Raw genomic sequence first — 11,611 nt, forward strand, 5'->3', positions numbered from 1 at the left:
GTCTTCCAAGTGTCACCCAAATAGGTGTTTAATCAGTAGACTGATCTGATTCAAAAACCATATCATTGAGTGAGACCTCAGTAGTCACAGACTCACTAGTCAGTGCGGTTTACAACTTTAAAATGCATCAATATTATCAGTAAAATAATCCTAAACAGCACCGAATCAAGAAAAAACTGGATTTGCTTATATATATGTGAATTGAATCTGAATCGAAATTTTAATTGATCATTATAATCCAAAAAACTGAAATCCATTATATTAAAAGTTTAAAACCGGTTCTAAACTTGTCTCGTTTGTATGAGTAAAACTAAAAGGGATTATAGATTTGTAGAAGCTTTTCATAGAACAATAGGATTTGACAAAGCCAAATCGCTTTCTTAGGGCACACAACATTGCCGCTCATTATTACCCTATCTACTAGGTTTCCTGCTTCGTATACTCATCAAGATGCTCTCTCTCTCTCTCTTTCTTCTCCTGAAATCTGAAATTTTCAATTTTTGACATCATAAGAAACACTGTTGCTACAGAAGTGGTAAAAGATCATTGAGTTGTGTAGTTGTGTATACATGTTGGATTCTTACACGTTGCCATTTCTGATTGCGGTTCTTATGGAACAACTTCATCTGAGATAATGGCCTTGCCCAGATATACCTGTTGCATCTCTTCTTTCCAGATCTGCATCAACTTCATACGTTTAATTCGTTTTCCTACAAAAATGCATTAACCTGTTCAAAAAGAACATAAATTTTTTGGTCCCTTACCGTGTCACGGAACTCCACCCTTATGTGTGGCACATTTGTTTTGTGAATGTCGTTTCCATCAGGTCCTCTTTTGTAATAGTCCTTACCAATCCAGTGCGACTAAAACATTTCACAGAGTTAGTTCTATGAGCACAGATCCGAACAGAGATACCTTGTACATTAATACTATAGGCAATGTTTGATATATATAATGAGTACCTTCAGCGCATGTGAGAAACCTGACTGGTACACAGAGTTACGAGCTATCTCACACAGGTCACACGCACTCAGCTTCCAAACCTGAAAGTCCATTTATTATCTTCAGTTAGCACATCAGTATCTCACTGGATCCTAGCAGAAAAGGATATATACTAAGAAGTTTCATGCTTCTTAGATATTTGCAATCACCAAAAAAAACCATCTAAATCATCCAAACGTAATAAGGTGTATCCTTTAATGGTATATGATGTGTGACATGACTGCATAACGAAAACATCAGGACTTACTGAGGCAGCTATGCTATACTCTTCCACGAGAGGTTCTTTAGTTAAGTGAATCTGAAGGGGATCATCCGTAGACAGGGAAACATTGAGACCTCTTAAGAAAAACACAGGAAACGGGTTTCGGTGGTAATCTAGAAACAAAGAGTTGTTGCTCAGTGGAGACATGGCAAGACCAATCTGTCAAACAAAATGGGACAAATGTCCAGTGAGAATTTCTTAGAACAGAAGAAACAATAATACATATGTAATACAACCAAGCAGTCTCCACAAACCTGAGCGAGGTAGTAGAGATACTGAAGCACAGGAGACTTTCGCAGATTGATTCCATGTGCAATACTATGGCATGTGAGAAACGTAGCAGCCAAGTGGTCAATATCACCAGCCTGAAATTTGTAGACAAGTTAAAATTCCATTACACGGTAACTGAAGAAAAAAAACTTTTTTATATAGCATAAAGTAAGAAATAAAATACCTCTCCAGAATGTGGTCGTAGCGTGATGGTAGTCATGCCCTTTGACTCCCGAAGCTGAAGAAATATAGTTACTCCATGTTATTACAACACCAAATTATAGTTACTCCATATTACACAAAAGGGTTAGGAGGAATGGTACCTTATTTAACACATAGAGGTTAGCATAACAATAGTAGACATAATACGAAAATGCAGGATTGAATGCGTTAGTCCATTGAGCTGGAGTAGGCATGTGTTTAGTGGGACGTCGTTCAGGTTTGCTTTCATCATCGACCAAATCAAACCCAACAACCTGAAATACCAAACAAGAAACGAGCACAAAACCAAATAAACAATCAAAACAAACAAGAGATAGCAACCTGTTAAATCAACTCTTTAATAGTTCAAAGACATGCGGATGAAAGGTTCTTTACAGTTATGGATGCTAACCTGCTTCAAAAAAACATGGAGCTGGGGATGCGAATCGGGATCTACCGTGGCTTCAAAGAGAGGAATGAATATATTGTCAAGGATATTCTGGAAAGATGTAACAATACCCATGTCCTTGTAAATGTTGTACAGGCGTGGGAGCTAGTGAAAAGAGAAACAGAGAACGAGGAAAGTTTAGCTGAGTTAGCAGTCATGTCACACAAGGAGAGAAAAACACATTCACTCATGGATTGAACATGTAGAACAAAAGCATCAAAGTGATGGCCAACCTGAATTAACCAGACAACATTCTCACTGTACAGATCATTGTTCACAATCCAACTAGCCAGTTGATCCCACTCGCTCATCTTTCTACCATATATAGATATTCTGTATTCAGCCATCTGCAGTATTCAAGGTAGACATCAGAAAAATCAGAATTCCATCTCGTTGGACCAGAAATTCCATGACGTTTTCGGAACTCAAGTCAATGCAAAATAGATTGGCACAAAGAAAGTAAACAAAAACACAAACAAACTTCGAGTCTGTTTGAAATGGTCACTGAGCTAAAAATCCAAGGTTTTTCCTACTACTACAAGTCTGTTCCTAAAAAAATTATAGTTTAGTGTAGTTGTACTCTGTCTATATAACATGTGCAACAGGCAAAGAGCAAGCTTTGCGTATGCAGGGGAGAAGACTTAACACAGAAAATTGACCAGAATTCCATGACGTTTTCGGAACTCAAGTCAATGCAAAATAGATCGGCTTCAAGAAAGTAAAAGTTAGGCATACGAAAGAGAGTGCAAATTTGAAATGGTCACTGAGACTAAAAATCCAAGGTTTTTCCTACTACTACAAGTTTGTTCCTAAAACAACTAAAAGTTTAGTGTAGTTGTACTCTGTCTATATAACATGTGCAACAGGCAAAGAGCAAGCTCAGGGGAGAGTGGGAAAAGATCCATTACCAAAATCCTACGTGTCTCTGTATTTCCAGCAAATCATTTTATCAAGAGCTTACTTATTAAGATTTGACTGTAACACTGTTCTTCTGTTATAAAGTTCGTTCTTAATGCATAAGACTACTGCAGATTCATGTGGTGTTTACCTGATATTTACTAGCTTCAAGGTCAGAAAAGACTTGCTTTGTTATCTCACCAAGGAAACGACCTAAATCCAAAGAAAAAAATGTCAAAAGATTATCTTTTGAAACACAGCCTATATATGGAAGTGCATAACTGATGCATCAAATGACCTACAAATGGTGGTAAAAGTGATTAGGATATTCAGTTACCTTGGATAAGATTATCCTGTTTAAGGAAAATCTCCCTAAGTCTACTTTGACCACAGGGATTATACTTAAGGTTGAACTTATCAAAACGATGAAAGGTACTCTTGTCTGCATGAACATCCAAAAGGTCGACATTCAGGTCATATCTGTGCAAAGTTCAAACAAGGTGAAGATGGTTTATTTCTTCAGCATAATGGTAAAAATTGAAAAAAAATGCCATAGATACTTTGCACAACAACCAGGTGCCTCATAAGAGAGTAATTTAACAATCTTCCAGCCATCTAATTTAGACTGACTTTAGTTGGTAATTCTTAGAAGTTGGAAATGTAATTACCCAGTCAGATCCAGGCTCTCAAAAACTTCTTTCAAGGTTAAATATGTCCCATCTCGGAAAATTACAACCTGTATAGAGAAGCTAAAGATTATCATATCTGCAAATCAGCGAAGTGTATACTTTCCTCAAACATATGGTTCTAATAGTTACCTCATCCGGTTCTTTCCGGAGCTTTGACTTGATAAACCTTAAAAGGTGTTTCTGGTTCATGCAAGCTGAATGATGAACATGCGTGTCGACTTTCCTAACATTATAAAAATCACGATGTGGTGCACTTTTTTGAGCAAGAAATTCTTTATCCGCATTAAGCATCAAATGGAGATTGAATTTCTGAAACAAACAAAAAAGCCATTATGTTAACCAGATGAAACTTGCTTATTGACATTCATTCTTCTATAGCTAAAAAACACTTGCCTGTTCTAGGAGTACTAGTCGACGGTGGCACAAAGTCCGGATGTTTCCCGCAGCTATGACTTTGAGTACGTGATGCAAGTCGGTGAAAAACGCTGTGGCATCAGCTACCGGGAACAGCTCTGCTTTCGCTGGGAATAATGAAACGGAAACAGGGTCAGTTATTCGAAAATAAGGAAAAGTAACCAGATCAGCTTTTCTGGATACAGGAAAAAGAAGCATTTCAATATCAAACTACTCTTACCATCTTTATTTTCAAACACATGGACTACCCCATCTTGCATCTCAAAATAATGCTGTAAAAACAAATTTAGCAAAGTTAAAGTTCATCAATGCATCTCGTTCCATGACAAAGTAAGGACCACAGACTTACATCAGATTTTCCCTGAGGATAGTGTGCAAATGGCTCTGGGTTAGGCTTTGGGGTACTAGGATCAGATATGACTTCTTTTTCCCAAGGCGCAACTGTTTCTTGGAAGACATACCTCTTCCGCAGTTCAAGACATTCTTGAAGACATTTATAGGCTTCAACTTCATCGGACGTTGGCACCTCTAGAAAGATCATGAGTAAAAATATGAATAAGAAATGTCTCTAACTCCAGTTGTTTCAAGCTATAATTCTTAAACTATACTTTAAGAATTTCAATGGCTCAGCTCCCAAATAGAGTAAAGCCTTAACTGATCCTTTGCTTGTCTCACTCAAGACTAGTTATATAATTATCTGTAACTCCACTTAACTAATTGCCACTAGCAAAAACTTTTAAACTAATGGGGTTACAAAACTAACATGTCATGGTTTGTAGCAACAGGAGAAGAGCTAAGAATACATGAACCAGGTTAGGCAAGAATGACATAAACAAAAAACTAGTAACCATTCTTACCAAGAGGAACATTAAGACGGACAAAGGTTTCTTGCTCTGGCTCTTTACGCAGAATGTCAGCAGCAATAGGATCGGGCTGAACTCCATGAAGGTCGCCAGACACACTGTGGGAACGAATCATACTTGAAGCAGCCATAGATATTGGCTCTCCATTGGCATCTGCAGGCTGCAAAAGAACGGCTTACCTGTCAGTCCCCCGATTCAATAACAAAGCAGGACACCAAAAAGTGTGAATTAAGAAACTCACCATGTCCCCATTAGCTTGCAAGTAGGAAGCATCCAAACCTTCACTATTAGTCAGATTATCATCATCATCTGATTCTTCCACACTCTCGAAAGCACTAGCACTAGCAACAGGTGACTTCGGAGATATTGGTCTAACAAAGCTTCCAGTTTTCCTGATACTACTAGCTCCATGTACAGAAGCTCTCCCTGAAAAAGAAAATCACAGAGCTATCTATCAGCATCATCAGATGATAACAGTGGAATTGAATAGCACTAAAACCCACAAAAGGATAAACTTTGACATCACTGTTGAAACCTATATCCAAAATCTAATCTGATCAATCCAGGTTTGGTTTCTCATACCTTCAGATGGGGTATGAAGCCTCGGGAGACCAGGAGGGATCTCGTCAACATAAACATGGCCGTTGCTCCGCCCAGCATCAACAACACCACCACCACCGCCGCCGCCGCCACCACCATCGGTAAAGGGAGTAGCATCTGGAAGCGAAGCCGGACTGCGACCGTATTGGTCATTCCCTTTCCTTCGGACCTGGCTACGCCGCCTCACCAAGGTCTGATTTTGAGGCTCGTCTCCATCAGGGTTCTCTTTACGCTCCTTACCACGCTCAAGGACTAGATTCAGTGCCTTGAAATGCATGAAAAACCCAGAAACAGCAACAAAGGAAGCTCCAAAGAGAGCCGCGAGGGCAAGTTGGTAAATATTGGGTTCCATGAGTGACAACGAAATCAAAAAAAATCTGTGCGTGTGCAGGTCAGAAGAAGAGACAGTGAAGGACCACGATTCTGGTTTAGTGGCGATGGTGGGAGGTTGGGGGATAGCTGATATTTATACAGGCCCAACGAGTGAAACCACGCCACACTTGCAATTGCAAAAGGCTGGGTCTTCTTTGTAAAGTTGTAACCTTTATGGCTCAAAAACTAAAAAAAAAAGTGGTGACACAGTTTTATAAATAAATAATTTCTTCATTAGTGTTTCAATTATTTCAAACACCAGTTTTTGTTTTTTTCTGTCCAACTCTTTTATTTTAATTTTTATGTTTCCTTTTTATCCGTGAAGATTCTTCATATTTTACAAGTATATTCATTTTCTTATACATAATTTTACAATATAGCAATTTCAAAAACTAGGTTTTGGGGCCTTTGGCACTAAGAGAATAGGTCACAAAATCACAAATGGTTGTTAACTGCAAATACATCCGGAAAAAAATTGACAAATGAAGTTTCACCACCTATACAAAAACATCACTCATACACATCTCTAAGTCATAAGGAAAATAATACACAGAAAAAAATGACAAAAATAATAAGAAAAATTATAGAACAATGGTGACACCTCTAGCGCCATGAACATAAGAAGGATGAGCAGCCTCTTGGTCTCTCTCAAACTGTTGGACATGTCTTGTAGCATCAAACTTCTCTCCATCTCCCCAAAGAGCATAAGCTTCTTCCCCATGAGCAGCGTCGTCTCCAATACCAAGCTCTTCTTCAGCCATTCTCAATGGTATGAACATCCTGATAGCGAGTAGTATGATTGTCGTCGACACTAAGTTCCAGACAGCAATGAAGGCAGCTCCGGCTAACTGTTTCAAAAGCTGTTTGCCGCCATTGCCGCCGTAGAAAGCTCCTCTCGTCTTTGGCTCAGGAAGTATCAATTCGCAGAGATCAGGATGTGCAAACAAGCCTGTCATTATTCCACCTAGTAAACCGGCCACAGCGTGTGTGTAAAACACCGCTAATGTATCATCAACCTGTTATTTAAAATCCAATCAAAATACTACATTTCAAAACTTCAAAGTCAAAGAACTACATAATCAACTTTAGTTTACCTTTTGTAGGAGAGCGGATTTCTTGTGAAGGATCATCATAGAGGCCCATGGAGCTGTTCCTGAGACTATTCCAACTATTATAGCTGCCCATGTTTGCATCAACCCTGCAATATATAAATTTAACCATGCAATATTCATTAGTTTCCACATAATTTAACTTTCATCATGCATTAGAAAACTAGAGTAGAAACAAAAATTTTGAGATCACAAGATTGAGACCTGCTCCGGGAGTGACGCCGGCTAGGCCAGTAACCATGCCTTGAATGGCTCCGATGACAGAAGGTTTACCAAAGAAGATAACATCAAGTGTGGTCCATACAAGGAGGCTTGTCGCGGCAGAAAGATTGGTGTTGAGCACAGCGATCGAGGAGGTTAAGTTAGCGGCGTAAGGAGCACCACCGTTAAAACCTGACCATCCCATCCATAGAAGGCCAGCTCCAGCGAGCATTAGAAGAACATTGTTCGGTGGGAATCTCTCTCTGTCAGCCTTAGGCCTAGGTCCTACCTACAGTAACATCATGTCCACAAGTCGCATATAGTTTTAAGTTATAATCAAAGTCTCGGTATAAGACATATGGTACGACTCTTTTAATTTTTCAACTAGTGTTTGCTTTTTCAACTAACCATTTAATTTCAATTCTTTTGCATAACTATTATGTGGAATATTATGTCGTGGTCATGTGGAATTGACTTGACTTTTACCATTTTGCTTATGTGCGACAAAATACAGAAAACAAGAAAACAAATTAAGTAGTTCATATCTATACGATATAAATTGCAAATATGGAGTTTACTTGCTACTAGGCAAAAATAGTTATTTTCAGTTGAATGAGATGATTGGATTACTACTCTAGTACTCTTCACAAATTAAATTTTCTGAGTTGGTTATACTATATACAATTACACATCATCAAAGATCGTGTGTCAAATTCTAAACTGATTGTATATAAATATTATCTACGACTTGGAAATTATTTACCTTTTGTTAGTGGACCTGGACCGAATCAATCATCGAACTTATCTTATAAACTAATGACCTTAAATAACGTAATCATACCGAAAGAGAAAGCAAAACAAAACTTGGCAATTAAAGACCACTCTACATCAAAAATATTACTTGAGAAATCTTTTTTTTGTTAGTGTATTTAAACCATGATTTTGGAGAATTTGATGGAATTTAGGAAATTTAGAATTTTGATAGATTTTAGGGAAATTCATATGATTTTGTATAAAATTCTTTCAAATCCCATCTAAAACTATAAGATTTGGATTTCAGTATTTTTAACTAAACAAATCCTCCAGAATCCTCTAGAATTCTAAAAATTATTAAAATCCTAATCCACAAAATTGTTTTGAATAACAGTAGATTTTAAAATAGATTTTTAAATCATCAGTTCAATAACAGTGGATTTTAATGGATTTTAAAGTAGATTTTTAAATCATCATTTCAATAACAGTGGATTTTAATAGACTTTTCAAAATCCATGATTCAATAACATTAGAATTTGTAAATTTCACACAAATCACTTAAAATGTCAAGTTAGATTAAATTTCGTAAGACTATGTCATTAACCGACTACCGTACATTAATTAAATTCCCAATATTTTCAACAAAACATCTTATTCTTTTAAGTCTTAAATCTTTATTTTTATTTAGTAATAAGAACCAAATATCAAATATTATTAGCCTGAGAAGTTAATTCCAGCTTTTAGTCTCACTAACTAAATAAACTAACCTTAATAAATCTTTGAATTTGGATTTGGTAGCAAAAGAAAAAAAAAGAACGTACCCAATAAGCGGCGACGAAGCCGGCAACACCGGAGGAGAGATGAATAACATAACCACCGGAGTAATCAATAACACCCCATTGATACAAAAACCCACCTCCCCAAAGACTATAAGCTCCAACTGTGTAGCTAAAGATCAACCACAACGGCACAAACGCCATCCAAGCTTTGATATTCATCCTCCCCAACACCGATCCCGCCACTAATATCGTCGTTATCGCCGCGAACGTAAACTGAAAATAAACCAACGTCGCCATCGGAAACAACGGCGCCATGGTTTTACTTTTTGGGATCTGTAAACAAACCAAAATCAAATCAAAATTCTCGTTCAGGCATTTTATCGAACATGTTATGTGCACGAACAAATTCAATACCTTTGCTCTGCTCTTTAGGTATCCTTGGTCAAAAGCTGGACCGCCTTTACCCCAGAAAGGCAAAAGCTCATCTCCGAAAGCCATTTTGTAACAGAGGAGAACCCAACAGAGAAGAACGGCGGCGAAGGCGTAAAGAGCCATGAAAGCTGAATTCACAGCCCATTTCTTCTTGACGATGGAAGCGTAGAGGATAACAAGACCTGGCATGCTTTGTAGACCAACCAGAGTCGCTGCTGTAAGTTGCCATGCGTTGTCTCCTTTGTTGAGCCATTCAGGTACTTCCGGTAATCTTGGATCGTAAGCTCCGGCCATGTATTCTCTCTCCAAGAGTTGATGATCTTTTTTGATTTTGTTGAATGAGTTTGTGATGTTTATAGTCAATGGTACGAAAATGTTGTGAAGGTGTGAAAACCTTTAATGATAATAATAAATGAGTGTAAAATAGACAAGACACAAGTTGGGGTTTGGTGTTTTGTTGTACATTTTGAAGAAAAGTCTTCGATGATTTGATGGATGGATATGTTTCTCATTCTTCAATTCCGAGTCCTGATCTTTCAGTGAAGCTTTTTTTATTTTGTTTTTTTGTAAAAATAACTCGGATTAATAAGAAAACAATGTAAAAGACAAATTTGGTGTACGAAAAAAAAACAAAGTTGAATTAGATGTGGACCTTTGATATATATTTCATTATCTTATAAGTCGTTGCCAATTTTAAGATTTTTTTTTGTCTGAGTTGATAAAATTCATTCATATTTTTTTTCAAAAGTAATAGTAATAATAATTCCTATTATTTCTAGGATATATGAAACTTACGGTTTAAAAAAAAAAAAAAATCTCCTCGTAATTGTGCATGGGACAAAAGAGATTGATACATGTTTTGCAAGGACTAGTTTGGCAACAAGATGAGCAAGAGTTTTTATAGAAGAATTATTAATCTCAAGGTATTAGTAATATATTACATTACTAATTACTATACTTTGTCAAGGTTTTGAATAAAGATTAAATTGATGTGTAGTGTTTTAAGTGGGTACAATATTAAACGTAATGCATTTTCTCTTTAATTAGCTATATTGCCAAATTCATTTCAGATATTCGTTTAGATTCTTATCTGGAGAAATTGAATTCTCCCAACCAAAACAAAAATGGACTGGCCGACGTGTAGGTAGACTTAGAAGTAGAGGACTATACTATACGATTCCAAAATTTGGAAATTTCGATTTGTCAAATTGATCGTGCGGCCATGTTTAATACTGAAGGAGTTGACCCGGGCCGTGACACATCGAATGTTTAAGAAGCAAAGATTCTTTCGTTTGTTTCAATATTGACACTGTTTCTAATCAAACATTCGGAGATTCTTTATTTCTTTTTTGTTCATAATTTGATACTGGTTCGAACGTTGTATTTGTCACGTCGAAGTAATTAATATATAGATTCAATAAAAACAGTATCAATGTTAATATCATTAGAAACGACGTCACTTTCATATGGAAATAAGTACCACCATTTTTTATTATAAATTATTTTACGATAGTCTGTCAGATTAAACGTCTAGTGCCACTTTTGGATATTGAGCTATATTCGTTTGTTACAAAAAGTAGAATATTATAAAAAGGTTGAAAATGAGTGAAGATGGATTTTGGAAAAGATATGAAAACACTATAAGCTATAAATATGTTATGGTATTTGGATTGGGATTCTTATCGATTTTGCCATTTCTTCACTCAAATATTATGAATATGCCATGCATTTCTCTTAAATTTTATAGATTTATCATTTTTTATTTTTCAAAATTGTTTTCATAATTTTTTTTTGCTAAAATACATACCTCATATCAAATACTAAACCCTAAGAAAAAATGGAACCAAGAAAACCTAAATATTATGTGTTAAATTGTGTTTTAAATCTTAAAAAATGGCAAATCTAAAAAAATTAAGGTAAAATAGCAAAAACTATAAAACCCATTAAAAAGTCCATATCTAGTAACTAACTCTATTTGGATTACAACATGTCCATATATATGTTATTTGTGTAGAGAAAGATATTTCTTCTTATTGAATATAGACATGAGTACAACTCTATTTATACAGAGAACATAAAGCTAATCTAGAGAATATACACTAAATATTACAAACGTGATGGAGAAGTAATGAACATAATTACAAGGATATCATATATTCTCTATATGCCCCGCAAGATAAACGACCGGGAGAGAGGCCTATCTTGGGAGAGTGAGCTGAAAGAATGGAGCGAGACCGGTTTGGTAAGTGCATCTGCAAGTTGATCCTTGGATGATATGTGAGCAACACGTAAGAAACCGGACTGAACCATTTCACGGAT

General features: G+C 36.5%; 2 protein-coding genes across 2 annotated transcripts; both read right to left on the reverse strand.

The window, feature by feature from the left end:
* LOC104792625 (AMP deaminase) lies at positions 232-6,186 on the reverse strand. The gene is made up of 20 exons (XM_010518814.2): positions 5,629-6,186; positions 5,288-5,472; positions 5,041-5,206; positions 4,533-4,711; positions 4,404-4,455; positions 4,163-4,290; positions 3,899-4,078; positions 3,749-3,816; positions 3,418-3,560; positions 3,232-3,293; positions 2,417-2,530; positions 2,148-2,288; positions 1,858-2,010; positions 1,719-1,772; positions 1,519-1,629; positions 1,250-1,423; positions 963-1,043; positions 765-863; positions 585-678; positions 232-484 (listed from the first exon to the last, which is right to left on the reverse strand). The coding sequence occupies exons 1-19, from the start codon at positions 5,996-5,998 to the stop codon at positions 610-612; spliced, it is 2,529 nt and encodes an 842-aa protein (XP_010517116.1). The 5' UTR covers positions 5,999-6,186; the 3' UTR covers positions 232-484; positions 585-609.
* On the reverse strand, positions 6,402-9,586 carry LOC104792626 (ammonium transporter 2). The gene is made up of 5 exons (XM_010518815.2): positions 9,275-9,586; positions 8,903-9,193; positions 7,332-7,617; positions 7,113-7,216; positions 6,402-7,034 (listed from the first exon to the last, which is right to left on the reverse strand). The coding sequence occupies exons 1-5, from the start codon at positions 9,584-9,586 to the stop codon at positions 6,600-6,602; spliced, it is 1,428 nt and encodes a 475-aa protein (XP_010517117.1). The 3' UTR covers positions 6,402-6,599.

This window comes from Camelina sativa, chromosome 6 (genome assembly GCF_000633955.1).
Source record: "Camelina sativa cultivar DH55 chromosome 6, Cs, whole genome shotgun sequence".
NCBI classification, from domain to species: Eukaryota; Viridiplantae; Streptophyta; class Magnoliopsida; order Brassicales; family Brassicaceae; genus Camelina; species Camelina sativa.